Below are 22,789 nucleotides of genomic sequence, written 5' to 3' on the forward strand. Positions count from 1 at the left end.
GTGCCTTGGGGGCTTGGAGATGGGGAGGTGTGACCCAACTTCAGGCAGGGGCCATCTGGGGCTTTCTCATGTTCATCTCTGCCCAAAGGACAAATGCAGAGGGAAGAGGACAGAGCCTCTACCCTCGGGAAGCCTGGGGGCAGAGGTGTTCCTTGAGCAGAAAAGATCAAAGCCTCTGGGTCCCCCCACCCCCTGGTAGCTCCAGAGGCGAGCCTCCAAGTGTGGGATCCCAGAGTGGCTGAACTCCCATCTGGCTGAACTTAACCCCTCTCTTGAACATCCTGGCTGGGCTGGGACAGGCATCCTCCGTGTGGTACAGCCTCCCACCGGTTTAGACCCATCTCTGCCTTGACCTGAGATGCCCTGTTGCCCTGGGTGGGCCTCTGGGTGGCACTCCACACGTATCACAGCAAGATTGCTCTTAAATAGCCAGGAAGCCAGAAGCGAGGCCCCCAGCATTATGGGGTGGAGGACAGTTTGCTGGGGGCACTCTGGTCACAAGATTGGAAGGGCTCTGGGGCTCTTGCCCTGCTCAGAAGTCAGGGACGGGATCCCCACGACCCTCAGGCTCCACGGAGCTCCCTTTGCCGGGAGCAGCAGCTCCTCAGGAAGACCAGGCAGCCCCCCAATTAGAAAGATTTAGCACATGGCTGTTTTATTTCCTCAACAGTGAAAGAGAAGGGAGGTAGGGCCCCAGCTCGGCGTGTGGGGCAGCTGCCTTCCCCTGTGCCCATCACCACCTTCTCTCCTGTCTCCACTGGAAGCTCACAAGCAACGGAACTCCTGGCCTCCGGGATGTCCCCCTGTGCACCACCCGACTCACAGGAAGACACACGCACTCGGTCAAAGCAGAGTCAGAACAACCAGGCCGGGCACAGCTCCCTGTGTCCTGCCCAGCCTCAGTGGGTCTTCCCCCGGCCCTCGGAGATGACTTCCTCTGGCTGGGCACGCATGTACCACTCCACCCAGGAGCCGTCGTAGATGGCCACGTCGGGCTTCCCACACAGGTAGGCCCCCAGTGCCACATGGCAGGCTGTGACGCCGGAGCCACACGTGGCCACCAGTGGCTGGGACAAGTCCACCTTCTTGTCCTGGAACAGACGGTGGATCTCCTCGGGGCTCTTCTCCAGGCCCTCCTTGGTCAGGAAGTCCGTGAAGGGGATGTTCACCGTGCCGGGGATGTGGCCGGGTTCGATGCCTGCAGCAGGAGGGCAGGAAGGAGGGGACAAGTACAAGGGCGTATGAGATAATGGCCCCTGAAGTATGACAGCCTCCCAGGCAGCCACGGCGCTGAACTACCCCACGTAGTCCTCACAGCCAGGCACCCCAGGCGCTACATACAGGCATTCCTATTTTACAGACGGGCATGCTGAGGGTCCGTACTGCGCAAGGCCCCAAATCTAGCAAATTGCTGGCTGGGATTGGGACCTAAGACTCGGACTCCACCAGAGTCTCACTCTGCCCCTGGCTTCCTGATCACCTATGCGCCCTGGGGGCAACAAAGACAAACCAGCCCTCTGCCTGGCGAGGACTCCTTGCACTTGCAGTAAAGGAACCGATCGGGCAGGGTGGACAGGCATCACTGAGCCATTGCAAGGATGACGGGTGTTACAAAGGCCCTATGGGATGTCATGGGACACATTATAAAAGATATTAACAGTAATAATAATCCTTGACAATACCGAGCTCTTATTTTGTGCCAGGCACTATTCTGAGCCCTTCTGCTGTATCTTCTCCTTTAATCCTCCCCCAAACTCTATGGGACAGAAATGATCATTCTCCCCTTTACACAGATGAGGAGACTGAGGCACACAGACTCAGTTGCCCAAGTCAGAGAGGCCCCAGAGCTGGTGCTGCTAACCACCAGGCCGGGGGGGGGGGGAGGGGGGGCGGCAGGGAAGCTTCTCTGAGAAGGCGCTGAGGGTGAGTAGGGGATCTGTCATGTAGAGAGATCTGGGTGGTGGGGGCTAAGAGCACCCCAGATTAGGGAAGGGGGGGGAATCGGAGGAGGCAGGAAATCACGTGGGGTTTAGAGGGGTTAAAGGTCACTTGGCAAAAGTGGGGGAGCGTGAGGCCCAAGGGGAGCCGCCTGGATTAAGATGTAGAGCTCTGACCTGACTGCAAGGGGAACCCCGACTTTGATTTTCAAAAGATCACTTTGATCATAGCACGAAGCACCTGGGCAAAGCTAGAGAGCTGTTCCTGAAGACGGTCACCCCTTAACCCTAATCACTTTGCTTTCACCATCCCCTATGAGGCCGGTGGCACTAATATTCCCATTTTCATGCCAAGGACCGAGATTTGGGACAGAATCAACCCTCACAGCCTATGATGAAGAAAATCTCAGCCATTCAGATGCTAGGGTGGGGTTCTAGATTAGTGGCTTCTGCCTCGGTTTCCCCCTACAACAGGGTCCCACTCCTCCAGAGAGCCGCTGACCCATATCGGTAGCTATTGCCAGGACTTAGCGTAGAGACCGTGCTCCGAGTCCATGGGGAGGTGAGTGCCCCCTGCACCCACACGCAGGTGCAGCAACGGCTCACTGGGACACATCACATAGAGACCAACCCGCAGCAAGGAGCAAGAGCACGCTCTCAACCCAGGTTGGCCACTGTCCGAGCAGGGCTGTCCCTGTGCCTTGAACCCCCACCAAGCAAAGCATGCTTCCCCTTCTCCTGCCCAACCGATGTGGCCTCTCACTGAGGGGCACACTTGTCCGGGTCTCAGGCCGTGCAGTGGGAACGATGACAATGAGGTGATAGCCACCACTTAACTAGAATGAGCCTTTGCGTGCGCTGGCTCAGTCCACCTCCCCAACAAGCCTGCTAGGTGTGTCCCAGCATCGCCCACTGTACGGGTGAGCCCACTTTACGGAGGAGCAAGTAGGACTGAGGTAGCCTCAAGCACCTCTGTGAAGAGCTACAGCCACAGAAGCACACGTTAGCTCCATCACCTCCCATTTCTTAGTGCACCGTCCCTGTGCAAACGCGGAGCTGAGCGGTTCGTGCTTTTGTTCTCATTTGACATTTGACCCTCACTGCGTCCCGTAGGCTCTGTTTCTGCTCTGATTTCACACAGTGCAGAAGCTGCAGTTCAGAGATTAAATTAGGTGAGCTGTCAAGTGGCTCTCTGCACTCTGTTGCTCCCCGTCCCCCCGCCAAGGGCTGAGCTGAAGGACTTCAGGGGTTCAAGGTGGCGTCCTTATCAAGTTGAACCGCAGAAAACTGCCATCTAGGTAAGCTCAGAAATGTTTGGCTATCAGCGGTTTCCTTTGGTTTGACCTCACGTCAACACCGCCCCGCGTGGTTCCAGGTGGCAGGGTCCTTCTCAATTCCCCAAATCTCTCGTTGCCATTGGGTGAGTCTTCAGGATGCACTGGGCGCATGCGTGGTCCTTGCCCTCGGGCCATCCAAAACAGTGCTAGGACAGGATAGCTCACGCTGCTCTGTAAGCCCAGAAGAGAAGCCCCAACCCTGACTTAGGGGCATGGGGGATGCCACTTAGGGACAGACTCCCAGAGGAAGTGGCAAGTTCCTTGCATCCCCCTCCCCCCCCAAGAAGGCACGAAGAGAAAAGGCTGGGTAATGACTCGTTGCGCACTGCCGTTAAATGGACTGCCTCAAATCCCCGCTGGGCTGCTTCCTGACCTTGCCACCCCTCCAATTCTGCAGAGACTCCCCTACATCCATAGAATCGGGGTGGGGCTGTTTGGCTTCTCCCCTTATACAGGGCGCCCTGGGTTCCCAATGAGTTTGGGGTAGTCACTGCCCCGAGCACGGGTGGGGGTGGGGCAAGTATTACTGTCCACTCTTCAGGAATAAAGCCAGTGAGCTTAGGGAGGGAGGGAGGCAACTAGAACCCAAATCTCAGGCCCCCACCCCACGCGGTGTCCTTTAAAGGCAGGGACGAGGCAGAGCTCAGCCGCGCACCTGCGCCCACGCCCCAGCTGACCGCCCGCCCCTTTGCGCATGTTTGTTACCGTCTCGGGGCTCGGGCTCGGTGCCTCGGAACCGGCCGGCGGCGCGGGCGTCCACCACCTGGAAGCGCCGGGATTCGAGGTTCTCCTTGATGTCCTCGTACGTCTTGATGAAGGCGGGGTCGAGCGCCGCGCGGAACTCGGCAGGCTCCGGGCGGCTTTTGCCCGAGCTCAGCGGGAGGCCTAGGCGCAGCCAGTGGCGGAGGCCGCCATCGAGCAGTGACACCGCCCGGTGGCCAAAGGCGCGGAACATCCACCAGACGCGCGGGGCCGAGTAGAGGCCCTGGTCGCTGGCGTCGTAGACCACCACGTGGGTGGCGGCGCCCACGCCCAGGCGGCCCGCGTACTCCGCGAAGTGCGCGGCGCTGGGCAGCATGTGGTCGTAGGGCGACGTGCGGTCGCTGCACTGGTCGATGTCAAAGAAGGCGGCGCCGGGGATGTGGCGCTCCTCGAACTCGCGGCGCGCGTCGCGGCCCAGCTTGGGCAGGTACCAGGAGGCGTCGAGCAGTTGCAGGGGCTGTCCCGCGCGCGGGACGCGCAGTGCCTCGGCCACCCACTGCGCCGACACGAGCGCGCGGAAGAGCTGCTGTGGGGCCATGCTGGCGGCGGTGGCGACACTGGGGCTGCAGGCCTGGGCGACAGGGAGGATGTCAGGAGGGAATCGAGGAAGCGGCAGGCCGGGTGGCGGGAACCTCCTGCACCGCTGGGCCTGGCTCTAGCCCGCAGGGGCGGTGGAGCCCCGGAGAGGGCAGAGTCCAGAGAGCACAGAAAAGCAGCTGTGGCAACCCAGGTGCAGACTTCGGTCACCAGGGCCTCCCTTCCCCTCCCCCCGCCAGGACATATACACAGCACAGAGCAACGGATTGACCCTGACCCTTGGAGAGGGCCCCGCAGGCCCTTCACCGCTGCTGGCTGGGGGGTGGGGTGGGGAGGCGGTAGGGACCGGGCTCAAGCCGGCCAGCAGATAGGGGCCAAGTTTCAGCGCCTCCCCAAGATGTAGCTCTGCTCCACTTGCCACCCACCCAGGTCCCTGGTGGAATTCATTCGCTCAGTCATTCATCAAACGTTTATATAAGCAGCCTCATGGGAATAGAAGCTGGGATTTACTGACTCCTTGCTGTGAGTCATTTAATCTCACAATACCTTAGAATACTGCAGGACACAGTAGTAGGCTCTCAATTATTTGTAGAACAGGCGGCCTCAAGAAGGTTGGTAATATTCTCACTGTTTCACAGAGGGCGACCCTGGGGGTCATACAAGTGCACTGAGTTGGCCAAGGTCAGCGGCTGGGCAGTCTGACCCCGGAATCCAGACGCTCTCGGGCGAACACTGTGCAGGCTCCAGGGGCCCAGCAAAGGCAGATTTTGCCCCTTGAGCCTGAACTTTGTCTCTGAACCTTCATGCAGCAGCTGCAACTGTGACCGTGCCTCCCCCCCTCCCCCCCCCGCTCCCCTGTGGGCCAGCAGCTGGGAGTACACCAGCCCATGACATGCCAGGTCACAGCCTTCCAGGGTCAGGAGGCTCTGAACATGCTGAGCCCCTGTACAAACAGCCCCTGGTCCATTAGAGGACTTCGTGCAGGTCAGAGAAAGGTGCCTCTTCCGCCACGGCACATGACTGGGTGAGTGGAGTGTGAGCTGCAGGTCACCCCCTTTCCCAACCCTTAAGCAGGGCACAGCCTTACCATCCATACGCGGCATCCATACCAATCCTGCCATGGAGGGGAAGGGGTGGGTAGAGAACAGGCGCTTTGTGGGCCAGGCCACAGGCTAAGCGCCACGGCCTTTTCTAGTGGGCCTGCGAGGACGCCCGTTTTCTGCACGAGGTAACTAGAGATGTGAGTGCCTTGCCTTTGCTCACACAACTGATCAGGGGCAGCCTCGAGATCTGCAGCCGGAGTTCAGCTCTGAGGCTGGCCTTCTTCCCCAGCTGGGGCTCAGTGATGACCAGGGCCTAATGAGTCCACAGTGTGACACCTTGTGCCCTGGCCTCTCCCAGACTCATCGCAGTCTGGCTTTTAGGAAGTCACTCTACCCACATGGCCAGGCCCTGTGCTGAACACGGAGAAACTCTTGGTTTTGCCAGGCTCTGGGGGTAAAGACAGGCCACAGGCCTACTCAAAGGACAGCATAATTGAGAAAGTCTGGAGTTAAGTGTGAACACGGAGGGACCACTACCTCAGCCCAGAGTCAGAGCAGAAGAGGTGGGAAGTCTTCCTGGAGGACCTTTTCAGGGATCCAGGAAACTACAGCTTGACTTTGCCAAGGGGGCTTTGGCTAAGGGGTGATTCCAGTATCTGTGGGTTACACCACACTGGATAATGTTGGGGTTGCTGCAGGTGCCTTCATGAGGAACCCACTTGTGAACCACAGTGGCTCCTGCCCCACCCCCCACTATTCTTGGGGCTCCTGGTGTTTTTTTCCCCCGAGGATCCATTTAGAGTAGAAAGAACCCCGGATTGTGAGTCCGAGCTCTGGCCTCAAGTCAATGTGAATCACTCTGCTCCCTAACTAGCTGTCTGAGGGCAGGCATGGTGGGCTCCCTGGCCATCTTCACTTCTTATATTGGGGCGTCCAACCTTCAGCTCTTACAGTGGAGATTACATAATGAATGTCGAGGGGCCATCATAAGGCACTGCATTGGCTGGTTTTAATAATCATTAAAAACGGCTTAATAAAAATCCCATTATTTCTGAGAAGTTACTCACAGGTGACCGACTCTGAGCAACAGCAACACATCCAGAATCTTAGAATTTCAGGATTGGGTGGGACTTCAGAGGTCCGAGGTCATCCTGCCCCACCCTGCCCTCTCGGGATTGGCAGTTGTCACATAGGACTGAAGGAGGCAGAGGAGGGTCGGGAGCAGGCTGTGTGTCACTGAGGGGTGCAGACTGGGCCCTTGGGTACTGGCCAGGTCTGGCCCACTGCAGGTGCGGGTGCTCTGGGAGTGAAGGACTCCAGGTCACATGGGACAGCCCCAGGCCCATCTCAGGAGCGTACACAACTACACTAGGGGAAATGCGGGCCCCAGGCTGCCGCCTGGGGTGGGCCCTGGAAGGACTGGGCTCCAGTCACACTGGGCAAGCCACAAGGACTTGCCCCAGCCTACTCCTTCCCAGTACCCCCTCTGCACTTCAGGGCAAAGCACAAAGTTCAGAAGATTCTCCAGGGAAATGCTTGTCAAAATATGCCTTTTCCAGCTTCCTATGAGAATATAATTATTTCAGAGTAAAAAGAATTTTTAAAAGGGGGACGAGAAAAGCATTCCGTACGTATGCAAAAAGCTGAGCAGGAGCAGGGGTGGCCCACAGCTTGGAGGAACGAGTTGTTCCACTTTCAGGAATGATGTGAAGAGGTTGTGAAACACAGCCATTGTTAAGAAATGAAATTATACAGACTTACAATTAAAAGGTTAATTAACATCAAAGGCAATTTTTTTTTTAAAGTATGAAGCTCTGGGGGTGAGCGAGGTAAACAGAGGCAGCAGGCAGGCCACGTGGCCTTCAGATCTGAGATTAACAACCCAGGGGTCTCAAACCCACTGAGAGCCCCCGGAGTAACTCGCTAGGCCTGTCTCTCTAGTCTTTAACTAAGTTTCTGGCCTACTCCGCAGGGTTGCTGTGAGAAGTCAGTAAAACCCTAGGAGCAAAGTGCTCACCCAGCAGGCCTTGGCCCATGCTAGTTTCATTTCACTCCAGCAAGTTCTTTGCCACTTTCTTCTCTTGGAGCCTCTGGGTCACTCGGCCTTGCCTCCCCGGCCTCTCTGTGGGGCTTTATTAGTCCTCCCCCCTCCCTTTTACCCTGTCGGGTGGCACCAGGTGACCCCACCCCACCCCCAGCTCCCCGCCCGCCGCTCACGCCGAGGCCACGGTGCAGGCCGCCCCAAGCGGCTGCGGAAGGCCATGCTTAGGGCGAACCCACGGGCGCGCCTTCCCTTCTAGACTGCAGCCCCCTACTCCGCACAGACCCCGCGGAGGAGTCCCGCGCCGCTCACCCCATCGATTGACCTCCCCCTAAAGAAAGGCGAGCGCGATGCCGCAGCAGTTACCCGGGTCTCGGGCTCCGGGCTTCCGGGATCGGTCATGGCCCCGGCGCAGGGTGCCCCCTCCCCGCGCCCGTAGCCGTCCCCTCCTCCCGCCACCAACCTGCGGCCGGCCAAAGGGAGGAGACTCCGGCACAGCCCACCGCCGCGGCCACTTGGAGCCGCCGCTGCCCGCGCCTTCCACTCGCCCGGCCAGGGGGACACCCGCGCCGCCGCGCCCCGCCCCGCGCCGCCCCCGCGCCGCCCCGCGCCCCCCTGGAGGGTCCCCGGGGTCCGAAGGGCGCGAGGCGCCGGGGGGCGGCAGAGGGCGGGCGCGGCGGGGAGGCTCGGGGCGGGGGCGCGGCGGGGCGGCGCGCCGTACCCCCCTCCGGCGGCAGCGCGATGGTGCGGGCCCGCCCGGGAGGTGTGGACTCGGGGTTTGAACCGGCCAACTTCTCCAGCGGTCGGGGGCGAGCGCCAGGGCGGCGGCGAGGGCGAGTGAGTGCGGCTGGGTGGGTTGGCTGCCAGGCACCCGGGCCGCTCGGGATTGGGCCGCCGGTCTGGCCCCTGCGATCCAGGGGAGGGTCCCCCTGGCGAGAGCGGGGCAGGGTGCCCGGGGAACCTCGGACCCAGCAGGGGCAGAGGGCACCGAGCCGGGGCCTGGGCGCGGGCGTTCTGGAGGCGGGCGAGCCCTCCCTGGCTGCCGAGATTGGCCGCCGGCGGGCTCGCCAGAGGCGCGGGCGAGGGCCTGTGCGGGCCCCAGCGACTCCTCCCCCAGGCGCCCACTCCCCTACCCTCCCAGCCAAGGGAGTCCTAAGCTCAACAGGTCCCCCCCGCTCCCCCGTGCTGGGCATCTTTTCTCCGCTCTTTTCTGGCAGTATCCCGAGGACTAGTACTGTAGCTCCCGGGGCCGGGCGCCCTCCCCGCCGGCTCCCCCTTCTGGGGCCCTCGGAGGCTCTCGCCCCGCCCCCTTCTGCGCGGTCGGGAGGGGGGGGCCCAGGGAGGGGCGGAACGGCCTTTCCTTGGGGAATGGGCAAACCTTTCCTACAGCCTGCCCCCGGCGCCGCGGGGTTGCTGGGCTGCGGCGAACACGCCCCCCTGGGGGAGTGCGGTGGGAAAAAGCTCCTCCCCGATCCCCGCCCCACGACACACGCAGACCTCATGCCGCTCTCTTTCCCGGTTTCCACCCGCGCCAGGTGATGCGCAGAGCTGAAACCATGGTTCATCAGGTGCTGTACCGGGCGCTGGTCTCCACCAAGTGGCTGGCGGAGTCGGTTCGGGCTGGCAAGCTGGGGCCTGGGCTCCGGGTGCTGGACGCGTCCTGGTACTCGCCAGGCACCCGCGAGGCCCGCAAGGAGTACCTAGAACGTCATGTGCCCGGCGCCTCCTTCTTTGATATAGAGGAGTGTCGGAACGCGGCGTCGCCCTACGAGATGATGCTGCCCAGCGAGGCCCACTTCGCCGACTACGTGGGCCGCCTGGGCATCAGCAACCAGACGCACGTGGTGGTGTATGACGGTGACAACCTGGGCTGCTTCTATGCGCCCCGGGTCTGGTGGATGTTCCGTGTGTTTGGCCACCGCACCGTGTCAGTGCTCAATGGCGGCTTCAGGAACTGGCTGAAGGAGGGCCACCCGGTGACATCGGAGCCCTCACGCCCAGAGCCGGCGGTCTTCAAAGCCACCCTGGACCGCTCCCTGCTCAAGACCTACGAGCAGGTGCTGGAGAACCTGGAGTCTAAGAGGTTCCAGCTGGTGGATTCACGGTCCCAAGGACGGTACCTGGGCACTGAGCCAGAGCCAGATGCAGTAGGTAGGTGTCCTGGGGGGCGGGTGGCCCCTGGGGAGTGATGCCCCATGGAATGATGGAGAATAAGGATGTGTGGTGCCCTCACGTCCCCCCGTAGGTAGGTCCCGGTCTGGATCTGGGAAATGAGAGAACAGAGCCAAAGCTAATAGCCTTTTCAGCTCCGATGCCCGAGGACCTATATAGGCGTTCCCATAGCCGCCTGCTAACCAGCGACCTAGCATCCGATGAGGTGGCATCAGCAGAGGGGACTGGTGACATCTTTACCCACATCCATGCCCAGGCACAACTCCCCGACATGCCCAAAGGTGTGTCCACGAGCCCAACACACATCTCTGTACGGAGGCTCTCAAGGACACCTAGCTTCCCAGGGCCCCGCTAGTTCCCCCGAAACCTACACAGACATCAACAAAGCCCTGCCCGCAGCACCCCGTCCCTCCTTCCAGCTCCCTGGCCCCCCTGACCTTTCCGAACAGCTGCAGCCTGCTTGCAGAGCTGTAAAAGCAGCTGCCATTTCAGACTACACACTCAACACTGCATTGTCTCATCTAGGAAGGCTTAACATCCCCATCTTAGGAGGAAACGAAGATGCGAGGCCATTAAGTTATTTGCTCAGTTAAGTGGCAGAGTTGAGATTTAACCCGGCGCTGACTAGTTTCAAATCAGTGCTCTAAACCAGGAGTCCGCAGGGAGGTGGCTCGTCCTCTCCTGCAGACAGAGGGGAGGCTAGGAGGGTTCCACATTGCTGGAGGTGGGGGGAGTCTCAGGAGAGGAAGTGCTGAGTTCTAGAACCTCCTAACAGAGAACCTTAGAAGTCTCTCCATCACCCTGGCTGGGTTGCCTGCCTGGGCACCTTGGGTGGCCGGGACCTCCCTTATTTGGGGGCCTCTCCAGGCTGGCCTGAGCCCTCAGAGTGGCCGACAGCCCCTGGCTCTGGGCTCTGTCCTGGGGGTGGGGGGTCTACAGAGCCTGAGTTCTGTGGCACATTTTTCCTAACTTGTTGAAAAATGGCTCTTCCTTTCTGTGCCTCTGAGGGAGAGCACTCTGTGAACCTGTTTTGGACACTCTTAGAGCTGGAGGTCCTGAAAGTCACCTTGTCAGACAGAGGGGAGACTGAGGCACACAGAGGAAGGGGCAGGTCAAGGCCCTGTGGCTAGTGAGTGGCAGAGCCATGGCTCTCTCCAGGACCCATGTTTTTCCTGCCCACCTTGTTCTCTGGAGGTCTGGAGTCGAAGATTCAGAAGTCTCTGAATCACGGACCTCCTGCAGCCCCTTCCTGGCCGTGGTCCAAGATGCCTTCTCTACTTGGGACTTTCGCTGCCACTTGGGGGAGGAATGGTAGAATTGTTTCCCTAGCTGCCTCTTGGGGCTTGCTTGCCATGAGCAAGCTGCAAATAAGCGAAGAGATGTCAGATCCCATCTCCTCACTCCCGTTTTAGGATGAGGGCACTGAGGCTCAGAGAGGGGTCCCTCCCCATCTCCCTGCTCCCTGCTCCCCTCCTCCAGATCCCCAGGAGCATGGATCCTCCCTCCTATGAGGTCAGCCCCTCCTTTGTGGCAGGACCTCAATGCAATTTCTTGGCCTCTCTGGGTTCCCTTATAAAACAAGAAGAGGAACGCCAGCCTTGCCCACCTGGCTGTGTGCTTATTTAACTGCAGCAGTAGCTGGAAGGGTATTTTGAGAAAGGTAAAGAGCCCTATAAAGGGCTGGGCCATCTAGAAAGCATGGGCGTGGCGCTTCCTTCCCTCATTCCCTAAAAGGCTTGGCTGGCCTCCCGTACAACACGTTTTGGCGGCACAAAGGCGCATGGGGCTCGCTGACTTCATGGTCCCCAGCTTGGGGTGGGCTCAGCGGTCCGGATGTACCACCCAGGGGTGGTGTGGATGGCAGACGCTGGAAGGAACGTCCTAGTGGAGGAGCCGGGAGTGGGCCTTGGACTCCCAACAGGTGGTCCCCGGGCCCCGGCTTTGTGCCCCGCCCCCCCCCCCCCCCCCCCGCCCCGGTGCCTTTGGTCCTGTTTGCAAGGGGCACAAAGGGAGAGTCAGGCAGAGCTGAGCTTGCGCCCCACCCTGTGCAGTCTCTGGTGAGCCCTTCCCTCCTTCATGAAAGGAACGTGCTACCTTACAGAGCGCTGCGGAAGCCAGCCAAGGAGGTGGCAGGGGACCCCGCCAGTGTCTCTATAAATCCTCTTCTCTTTTCCTCCGGCCTTGAGGGCAGTGAGGGTGAAGAGGGAGAAGACCGACTCCCTAATGGGCACTTTTATCCGCAGAATGTTTTATGCGTGTTCTCTCCTTGACACCCACAGCAGCCCTGTGTGGGGTGGAAGGTGGGGGTTACGGCTGATCCCACTTTGCAGGTGGGAGAAGGGAGAAGAGGGTTGTCTAAGGAGGCGGAGTGGCCAAGGTTTGACCCCAGTCAGCAGGCCTCAAAGCGGGGCTGTTTCCCAAGGCCACTGCTGTGTAAGCAAACACAGGGCCTCGGAGGGGAAAGGTCACAGCTCCACAGTGCCGTGTTGCTTCCTGGGATCCTGCGGCCCCTTGCCTGTGTCTCTCCCTCCCCGGGGCTGGGGGCTGGTGTGGGCTGGGGGCAGGAAGAGTGCTGAGCTGCCTCCCAGGGGCCAGGATTGGAGCGGCCCACTGGGGCAGCCTGCAAAGGATTGCTTTGTCTGTAGGAGGAAAGCAAGAAAAAGCCGAACAGGTTTAATCCTGGCCTGGAAAACCCACACGTAGCAGTGGCCTGAGAGATGTTAACTCATCCCCCTGAATGGTGAGAGTTCACGGCCTCCTCAGGAGCTGGGAGCTTCCAGGGGTAATCTGAAACCCGCCGCCAGATGCAGAGGGCAGGGAAAGACCCAAGAAAGAGCAGGCCACCCCGGGTCAGTTGGTGGCAGGTTTAATAAGGCAACTTACTAGGCTAGTGTGGGGTGGCCGGCCGCAAGATGAGATTTCCCCACCCGCCTGCCAGACCTTGAAATCTAATCCAGAGGCCTTCACTGGGTTCAGTCCCAGTTGGTCGCAACACCACATCGCTCTCTCAAGGCCACGTCCTTGGGGCAGTGTCTGGGAGCGGGGAAGGCAAGCAGAATGCACATTCCAAGGACAGGGGAGGGCGAGAGGAGCCTCCAGTTGCCCCAGTCCAGCTCATGGGTCAACTGGTGGTTATGTCCTCTCCATGACTTCCCCCAACTCTCTATCCCTCATATCGGCTCTCTCTTCTGCATTGTGCCCTGAGCGGTCAGCAAGGGGTTTCACGAGCATGGTGGTGGCTCCTTTGGTGGCTCTCTGGCTCCACAGGCGGCAGACTCCATAGCAACAGTACTGGCACATATAAAAGAAAATACAGAATAAGACAACGATTCCCCATATCAGTGATAACATTTGCCATCAAGAGCCCCGTGATCCGAACCATTTATTTATTAAGTCCCCTAGCCTGGGAGTCAGGTCATTCAGGACCTTCCTTCACTGGTATTCTCATGTGACTCAGTAAAGGTGACATAAGAGACTCATCAGATAGGAACACACAGCATTCTGTTTGGATCGTGGCCCAGGTGTCTCCTTGCAATGCAGCGATGATGTCTAAGGCCACCCTGTTTTGGAGGACAGCTTTTCTCATTGAAGATCTTCTGGTGCTCAGTAAGGACAGGTTTTGTTGGCTATCATTCAAGGCTTGCTGGGTGAATTTAGTTAAGGGCTTCCGTGTGTGCTGGGACATCCTTCCGGGCCGACGGAGGGGACAAAGCAGCCAAATGATGGTACCAGCAAGAATCAGAACGGGCCCACCTGGCCTCCAGGAGAGGGAGGTTGGCTGCTTCAGGACCTCTACCTGGTTGTGCACCCCGTGTGTGTTGGCTAGGGGAGGCAGTGCTGTTGGGAGAGAGGAGATGGACTGGAAGCACGATGTGGCAGCCCAGGACCCCCACCTCTTCCCCTCGTCCAAGGGCGCGTGTTCTGTTCCAGGTATAATGCACTTTAGCAGGTCTGCCTTAGAGCAGGACCATGAGATCCCAGCGCAGAGGGAGCAGTTCCCTCTCACCCAGGCAGGCGAAGTCACTCACCCCTCCTGGTGGGACATCTTGCTGCAGATTCCAGTAGATGCCACCTTGCCCACGTGCGATGGGCTTAGTGTTCTCAGCCATAACACGTTGATCGGCACGGAGCAGGACAATGGTTCTCTCCCCCCACTTCCACACCTTTACGGTGTTGGGTGTCTCGGCCAGGGTCCCCAGTCTGGGATAGGGGGCAACAGGCCCTACTGGTTGATCATCCAAGCGTATAGAAGCCCAGGCCAGGGCTTTAGTGATCCAGCCAAGGTGGTTTTACCTGGGACTAATTTAATCTGCTGCTTTAATATTCATTTTCCCTTTTTATCAACCCTACTGCTGGCGGGTGATAAGAGAGAAGGGACCTCCATTCTAGGTCCTGTTCTTTTGCCCAGTTTCGCAGTAGGACCCCCAATCATTGTCTAGTCGGCGAGGGTATCTAAACACCGTATTCCGTTTCTCTCATCCCCTCAGGGTGGCAGCCTGGTCTGTAGTGACCAGGGAGGGCTGGGGTTAGGCCAGATGGGGTGTGCACACAAACCAGGCATAGGAAAAACCTTCACTAACGGGGAGGGGGCAACATAACCAGTTCGCCAATCTGTCACCAGTTGGGAACTCTGGTGAATGGCCCCAGGCTCCTTGGTCAGTTGCCTTGCGTGTCGTTTACAACGCACGGGACAAGCTGCTACTGCATCAACCACGCCGCTCCATTTCAGGGGCAAGCCAGCATCCTTGGCAATATGCTGACCCACCCGGGCGCAGTGGTGGCCTCTCTTTCTGTGCATCCAGTCTGCTATATGCACAGAAGAGCTAGGGGCTGTACCGGGCTAGGGCATTGGCCTCCTGACTGCCAGGGGGTGGGAGTCAGTGCCCCATGAGCTGGGATATGGAAAAGTGGGGACTGCCTCAGGCTCTTGCAGGCAAGCCCAATATTCCGTAATCAGTCCTGACCCCAAAAGGGCCCACTCATGGTCATCCACCCCTCAGCTTCCCATTGCCCAAACAATAGGGTTAATCCGGTTAAAGACCAGGGCTAAGGAGTGACTATGCGTTCAGCCCACTGGCTGCTGGGGTTCCTTCCTCCCTGAGCGTCTCCATCTGGAGGGGCGCTGTGGACACCGCTAGGAACCGGTGCTCTCTGGGGGTACATAGAGGTTTTGCCCCCTGCCAGAGCTGGAACCAAAATCTTTGGGGTACTCTCTCCTGATGTCTCTGCCACAGTGCCTGACCCAAATCTTCTAGAGTCCCAGATTCATTGACTCAAATGGGAGCCCTGCTTGGGAGATGCCCGGAGATTCAACATTTCATTAGTAATTTTACCTTCTCAAAGGCAACTTGCTGCTCTGATCCCCAGTCACCCTTTCTTTACCAGGCGGCATAAGGGACAACAGCACTGTGCCTCAGGAAATAAGCCCTCAAAAACCCTACAATCCCTACAAAGGCTGGTATCTCTTCCGCCTTCTTACGTGTTGGGCGGACTTGTATCTTACCAGCCACAACGTCTAGGAAGACGTGTGTCTTACCCAACCAAGCGATTCCCCAAAACTTTATTATGGTGCCTGGGCCTTGAATTTTCTGCAAGTTCACCACCATTCTTCCAGCAAAGCCTGCAGCATGTCCTGAAGCAGATTAAAGTTTTCACACATTAATATTATAGGGTCAATGTGATAGGCACATTTTACTGATGTGAGGAAGGAGAGTAGGGGCAGTCCTCGGGCTACCATTCCATGCAATTAGTTCTTACTCAGGTCAGTGGTATGATCTTAGTTCTCAGAAACCTCTATTTGTCCATCTTGCCCAGGAATCTCCCTAAAGAGGAGACCCCTTTGCAGGAAATGCTTTTGCAAAAGCATCAGAGTAAAACAATAGCTCCGATGAGAATTCATTCTAATGCAATTGACAAGGGAATGCGGTTATTTTTGTGATAAAACCAAGATTATGATTGGTAACATGATACCAGGACATAACAGATTTTTAGGAATTTTATATACTTTCTGGAACACTCTTAATAACTTCCATATAAATAGTTCCTAAGGGAAGATGAGCCTCAGTTTCTACTTGACGATCTTCCGTTTAATTTAACATATGAAATGTCTGATTCGTTTAATTTCTCTTCTACGAGGAGAAAAAACAAATCTTTCCAGCCTGTCCGGAAAAATCTCTAAGTTAGTTCAAGGTCAATAAAGCTTCATTTAGAATTTGATTTGGGGGTAGTTTGTCAAAAATATCAAAAGGTTTTAAAATACAGGCTCGTGTAGGATCACGGATCACTGTGAAACCACATTCAGTTATCCATTTAGCCAAGATGACAATTTAAGGCTCCAAAGGCAAATAGAGAAACTGCATAGTTGAAAAAAAACAAAACAAAACAAAAACAACTTAGCTCTTTTAATAGAGAAGAGTCCATTTTCTTAAGTAATCAAAGACTTGGTAAAGACCTCATGAAATATAGGAATTTACTTTGATAAAACACAGAGTCTTTGTTTTCTTTCTTTTTTTTTTTTTTTTTAAAGATTTTATTTATTTATGTGACAGAGAGACAGCCAGCGAGAGAGGGAACACAGCAGGGGGAGTGGGAGGGGAAGAAGCAGGCTCCCAGCGGAGGAGCCCGATGTGGGACTCGATCCCGATCCCGGTACACCGGGATCACGCCCTGAGCCGAAGGCAGACGCTTTAACGACTGCGCTACCCAGGCGCCCCTGAGTCTTTGTTTTCTAGGTAGGTTACCTAAAAGGCAAAGAGAAGCCTTTCACGATCCCATCAAGAACAGACCAATTGTCCAAGAAAACTTTATCCTTTACAGCAGATGAGAGAAAATTAAATTTCAGTTTTACGTAAGTTCACTTTATGAACTTATTTTTAAGCTAATTAAATAGAGCTCCTTTACAGATTAATTCTGGTAATACCTTCAGGAGGTAGAAAAACATGTATATCTAACATATATCCATAGACATATGTAAACATACAGACAGAGACCCCATAACTTAGCCCTCAAGGAATAATCTTAGGGAGACTGGGCTAGGCTTTGGGCAAGGGAACTTCTAGAAGGGTCTGTACCCGCCCTCCCCAACCCCCAGATGTTTTCCTACAGTCTCTGTGAGTACTGTTTTGGTTATCTCCTGGGGTGTTTACATTTTTCAAAGACATAAGATTTGCAACGTTGGATTTAGTTTTCCCCTAGGTTTGGGGGTGATTGCTATTGAAAATTTCCCTTTGTATTAGGGGTGGGAAGGCATGCGGCATCTCCGTTTCCCCCTCGACCACAACGTCTTCCTCTGCATTCTGGTCACTTGCCCGGCCATCCACCTCTCAGCGCCCTAATCAGCCTTTGTCACAAGCTCCTGTGTCTTAATCCACAGCAACTTGTGCCTTCCTTGCCTTGCAAAAAAAATGGGGGACGGTGCGCTAAGGTCTCCAGCTGACTTCTGCTGTCCTGCCTTGGCTGCCAGCCTCGAAGCCAACGGTGTAGTGGAAACCTGCACATCCTTCCCTAACCTCAGCTCTTCTTCCAACTTTCCAACTTGACTTTGAGCCTCTAGCTGGGCACCAGTCTCCAGCTGAGCTGCCCACAGTAGAGGCCAGTGCACCGTTCCTCAAACAAGCGCGGTAAAGCAGCTGGAGTTTTCGGGGCATCCCTAGACTCACGCAGAGGTCCACAAGCACCTCACATACAGGCCACCCCTCCCTGCACAGAGGTCACTGGCCGACGTAGGATTTCCGACACGGATGCCTCTTTCCCAAGGCCCTGGCTGACCTGCTGGCCAATTTTTCATTCCCAGCCTCCTCTGGAGCCTCCCCTGGGGTAATCTGAAACCAGCCCCAGAGGCAGAGCGCAGGGAGAAGCCGAAGAAAGGGGCAGGCCACTCCAGATTGGTAGGTGGCAGGTTTGATAAGCAAGGAACTTACTTACAAGGCTCGTCTTGGCCGGCCGCACGATGAGAAGGTTTCCACACCCACCTGCCAGATCTCTCAAGTTCATACAGAGGCCTTAACTGGGTTCAGTCCCATACACACTGTCCAGCTGGTCGCAACACCACATCACTCAAGGCCACGTCCTTGGGACAGCGTCTGGGAGCGGGGAAGGTGAGCAGAATGCACATTCCAAGGACAGGGAGGGCAGGAGGAGCCTCCAGTTGCCCCAGTCCAGCTCATGGGTCCACTGGAGGTCGCATCCTCTCGCTGACCTCCCCCCCCCCCCCATCACTGGCATCTTCTTGGCCCAAGCTGGAGCGTGAAGTCCCAGGCCTCTGAGCAATTGAGGAACATGAGGGGTTATCTTATCCATTCCCCTGCCTCAGTTCCCTTTTCCAGAAAGGCTCAGGCTAGTCCAAGAACACAGGTTTTAGGATCGGGCAGACCTGACTTCACCTACCTGTGTGTCCTGAGGCGAGTTTCCTCACCTCTCTGAGCCTGGGCTCCCCATCAGAGCCAGGAGGACAATCTGGCTTTGTGAGCATTCGGGGAGGGCAAGCTCTTGACCTATCCCACCGTCGGGCGCCTGGGGCCACAGGTCTGAGCACGGTGGCCCACCTGCTGGGCGATGGAAAGCCTCCAGTCTGCAGTGGAGGTTGGACTTGGGTTGGGGGGGAAGCAGCAGGAACCCCTGCTTCTGGGCACATGTGCCTTTCCTTCCCTTGGCTGTTCTCCAAGGTTCTCTGGGCTCGGTTCATCCGGGCCCTTGTCACACACACACGGGCGGTCAGTGCCTGCTCATTGAAATTCCTGGGACAGGCCCCGAGCCCTCGCTGGCAGAGGTGGGAGGAGGACCCCCACCTCCTGAGGCTGGCCCAGTTTCGGGAAAGCCCGCATCACAGAAAGCCCCCAACTTCTTTACTCAGAAGAGCTGCCTTTTATGTAGCCAGAAGAAAGCAGGGAAGCTGTTTCCATCGGGGATGGGAGGAAAGAAACAAAACAGCATTCAGAACCTAACAAACACTTGCACTTTTAAATGCACTTAAATTCAGCCTACTGCCTGGATGCCGAAAGATTTTTAAGTTGGGTGTCTTGGCAAAGGACGCCTTCGAAGCCGACGGATCTATTGTTCCTCATCGGTAGGGTCAGTGCACATCCTGTCTCAGATTAAAATTTCCAGACCAAAAAGACAAAATGACAGCAGGAAGATATCACTGGAATTTCTGTTAGGACACCTATTCAAAGGAACTCTGGGCTCATGTCCGTGAAATTTGCAAGCCTCTTTGGCTTCAGGGTGCGGGGAATGGGAGGTTACTGACATGATTGTGTATCTATTATGTGCCCAGGGTCACTGGGGGCTTCCACCTGCTATATAGCTAATCTTCTCCACAAGCCTGTGAGGTAGGTGGGGTTATGTCCCCATTTCACAGATGAGGAGACTGGGGCTCAGGGATGCAGGGCCTCCTGGCTGCACCCTACCCCAGTGTGTGCCTTGGTCCGGTCCTCTCCCTCCCACTGCTGCCCACCCTGGTCCTGCCATGTCCCATGGTCCAGGTGTCAGGGGAGGTGGGGAATTTTGTAGGAAGGGGAGGCCAAAGAGATGCCTAAGTCTGTCTTGGGCCCCACTCCCAGCATCCAGTCTGCCAGGGCTTGGGGTGCTTCAGGAAGAGAGGAGCGACCTTTGGCATGCAGAGGGCGGGACCAAGGCCTTGGCCCTGTGGGCACCCCCAGCTCTGGCCTTGGCCGAGACCCCTTTGCCCCCCCTTGCTGGCTATTCTGAAACCAGATCTGGCAGAGGGACCTCATTGAGAGGGGAGACCGTTCCAGAATGGACCTCGGAGCCGGCGCAGGCCCTCATTATACTTCTATCCAAGCCTCTCAATGTTGCTAGGAAGGGCCTGCAGGGAGGGGTGGGTGGTGAAGGCGTGGGAGCATCAGCATCTGAGGGTGGATGGGCCAGGGGCAGCAGCTGGTGCTTTGGTCCTTACAACACCCCAGAACCCATAAATACTCTCATTCCCATTTTACCCCTGGGGAGACAGGCTCGGAGAGGCGACGTGACTTGCTTAAGGTCACCCTTCTGGTAAGTGGCAGAGTGGGATTCGAACTTGTCTAGCACGAGGTCACATGCTCTTTCCACAACTGTGCTTCACAGGAACATCAGGGGACTCGGGGTAATCCTGGGTCTGCCTTTGCCTCTGTGTGTGGCCTTAGGTGAGCCATTTCGTGCTGCCAAGCCTCGGTGTATACATCTGTAAAATGGACATTATATTTTATGAATTTATATTTATATTATATTTTATGAATCACGTGGTTATCCGTTTAGCATCTGTCTTCCTTGCTAGACTGTAATCTCCCTGAGAGCCTGGACCGTGTCCACCGCTGTGGTCTAAGCAATTGGCCCGGCACGAAGCATTTGCTTCTCAATAACCCTATGAAATGGGTATGTACCATTGAGCCCATTTTACAGATGAGAAAACTGATTCAGAGAAGTGAAGCATTTGCCCAAGGTAGCTGTTAGTAAAAAGGCCAGTAAATGACAGAGCCTAGACTCAGCCCTGTCCTCTCAAGCAGGTAGGATTTGGGGCATCCCTACTTCAAGGCAGGTTTTGGGGGAGGGGAGGCCCTTTGTCTTGTGTCTCCGGCGTTAGTGTAAGTTGGGCCAGGAGTAAACTGAGCTCTGAGAAGGGCAAAGGTGTTACTTTTGTTTGTGAAGCTCCCTATCCTTATGGCCACGGCCCCACCTGTTCCCACCCCCCAATGCCGCTCCTGAACCTGTCCTTCCCTTTGTCCTCTGCTGCGCCCAGGACTGGACCCGGGCCACATCCGAGGCTCAGTCAACATGCCGTTCATGGACTTCTTGACCGAGGACGGCTTCGAGAAGAGCCCAGAGGAGCTGCGTGCTATGTTCGAGGCCAAGAAGGTGAACCTAACGCAGCCCCTCATTGCCACGTGCCGGAAGGGAGTCACCGCCTGCCACATCGCCCTGGCCGCCTACCTCTGCGGCAAGCCGGATGTGGCCGTGTACGATGGCTCCTGGTCCGAGTGGTTCCGCCGGGCACCCCCGGAGACCCGTGTGTCCCAGTGGAAGCGCGAGAAGGCCTGAGTGGCGGGCCTCCTGGCTGGCTGGCAGCTCCCATCTGTTTAGCGACCGCAGCCCGGCAAACAGCGCATACCTCTTCAGCAAAGGAGACTGACCAGGTGTTAGAATTGCTATGTAGAGCCCTCCTTTCCACCCAAACACTGGAATAAATTGCCTTTTCTGAGTAGCTGTGTTTGCCTGCCTCTCCCTGGGTTTCACCCTTGCCCCATCTGCCCAGCTCCTTCATGTTCCTTAGAACCCGCCAAGGCCAGGAACTTCCGGAGCAGCCCTCCCCTCGCTGGGGAGGCCACACTGAGGATGTCACTCCATTATTTCGTTTTGGCAAAGGAAGCCACCTGTCGTCCCATGTCAGGTACAGCATACTGGGACCTACTGGAAGGGGGACGGGGAAGCCGGGGAGAAGCAAAACCAAGGCTAGCCAGGGGCCAACCCCTCCTGCTGTAGACTCAGCCCTCCGGGTGCGGGGAACGGGGTAGGGGCATCCGGCGTTCCAACGCAATGTCACCCAGCACAGGTCCTGGGACCTCTCAGAAGAGGCGATGCTCAGAAGCGGGCCCAAGGAAGGTGGCCTCCACCTGGGGTGTCCTTCCTGGCCCAGAATGCGACCCTCCGGGGAGCACACAAAGAGGGGCTGGAGAAGCAGCCTCAGCCCCGGGGAGAAGGTTCCAGAGCGCTGGCAGTGTGAAGCTACGATAGAAGCCTGGACCCACGTAGCTGGATGATGAGTTTCCTAGAAACAGGCTTTCTGAGCCCCCCTTTGGGGCCGTGTATTGGGGGACCCATTGCTGGTGTACTGAATTAAGAATCAGCAGGTTATGACTTGCTGAATGAGGGGGCACCAGCCACCCCCACAGGGGCAGTTGGTAGCCCCCTCAGCGTCTGAGCTCCAACTTGGAGAAGTGAAAACCCCGGGTTTCTTTTGAGGGAAGACGCGGTTTTAATACACCCACACAAAGGAAGCTAAGTCATAAGATTTATTACTTAACAGATCCCAGACATGGGATGAGCCAGGGGAGGGCAGCCCTCTGTCCCAGGTCACACGTGAGCAGGAGAGACAAACGGGGCGCCTATTACTCATCAGGCGGTTAGGGCGGAAGGCACGAACTTTCCATGGGCTCAGCTCGAACTGGTTCTTTTACTAGGTGTCCTGGGAAAGACAAAGCTGGAGTTTGAGATGGGAATCCTAAGCTTGGGCCCTTGTCTATGTCCAGACCTGGGGGCAAGGAAGGTTGTCCTGTTGTCCAATGTCCGGGCAGCACCTCGGGAAGGCTGTTTTCCCCTCACAGGCTGCAAGCTGAGCCCTGTCCTCACCTAATGGGGGTTCCCAGCTTCCACTGAGCAGCCTTCCTGGCCAAAGACAGGGCCCCCAAGGACCAGGGACCAAGTCCGCCCATGACGTGCCCCAGCCCCTAGCCTGGCGTTCGGGGTGGGGGGGCAGGTGCTCAGTAAATGCTGATGAGACTGGGTGTTGGGCTGGGTCAGGCTGAAGACCTGTGGGGTCTGCGTGGAAGAGGCTAGGGCTGACTCCTCCTGCCTCCATGCTGTCCTTGTCACACCTGCGTGAGCCTCGAGTGGCCAGAGAATTTGCTAAGCCACGCCCAGACCCTTGGCCCACAGCAACTGCCGAGGGAACGTGAAGCTGCTAAGTTTGCGGGAAGACTCACTCAGCAACAGATCATAAGGGCGTGAGAGCAATCCCAGGAGACCAGTGAGGAGGCAAGAGGTGGCGGTGGTCCGGATGGGGGGCCGGGGCGGGGGGCGGAGGTGGCTGAAGGGATGCGAGTCTGGTGTCCTTTGAAGGCCTTGCTGATGAGCCACTTACAGGGTTAGCTGTGAGGTACAGGCGACATCTGTCTGTGGCAAGCCGTGCTCCAGGCCCTTCTCGAAAGTGACTTTGCTCAATCCTCAGTCTCTTTTTTTTTTTTTTTAAGA

At 57.1% G+C, this 22,789-nt stretch overlaps 2 protein-coding genes across 6 annotated transcripts; one reads left to right on the top strand and one right to left on the bottom strand.

Annotated features, from left to right (window-relative positions):
- Positions 1–629: 629 nt before the first annotated feature.
- MPST (mercaptopyruvate sulfurtransferase) lies at positions 630–8,199 on the bottom strand. Of its 5 annotated transcripts, XM_044384431.3 has the most exons (4): positions 8,024–8,113; positions 5,120–5,220; positions 3,980–4,607; positions 630–1,198 (listed from the first exon to the last, which is right to left on the bottom strand). In XM_044384431.3, exons 3-4 carry the CDS (start codon positions 4,572–4,574, stop codon positions 900–902), a joined length of 894 nt encoding a protein of 297 aa, XP_044240366.1. In that variant the 5' UTR covers positions 4,575–4,607; positions 5,120–5,220; positions 8,024–8,113; the 3' UTR covers positions 630–899. The 5 variants fall into 5 exon arrangements, with proteins under 5 accessions (XP_044240366.1, XP_048073968.1, XP_026355455.1 ...); XM_048218011.2 differs by lacking the exons at positions 5,120–5,220; positions 8,024–8,113 and adding an exon at positions 8,121–8,199; XM_026499670.4 differs by lacking the exon at positions 5,120–5,220 and having other exon boundaries at positions 8,024–8,124.
- A 191-nt stretch (positions 8,200–8,390) lies between these two features.
- On the top strand, positions 8,391–21,023 carry TST (thiosulfate sulfurtransferase). The gene is made up of 3 exons (XM_026499673.4): positions 8,391–8,494; positions 9,193–9,808; positions 20,562–21,023. Exons 1-3 carry the CDS (start codon positions 8,399–8,401, stop codon positions 20,858–20,860), a joined length of 1,011 nt encoding a protein of 336 aa, XP_026355458.1. The 5' UTR covers positions 8,391–8,398; the 3' UTR covers positions 20,861–21,023.
- Positions 21,024–22,789: the final 1,766 nt, after the last annotated feature.

The sequence above is a fragment of the Ursus arctos genome, unplaced genomic scaffold (genome assembly GCF_023065955.2).
Source record: "Ursus arctos isolate Adak ecotype North America unplaced genomic scaffold, UrsArc2.0 scaffold_21, whole genome shotgun sequence".
NCBI classification, from domain to species: Eukaryota; Metazoa; Chordata; class Mammalia; order Carnivora; family Ursidae; genus Ursus; species Ursus arctos.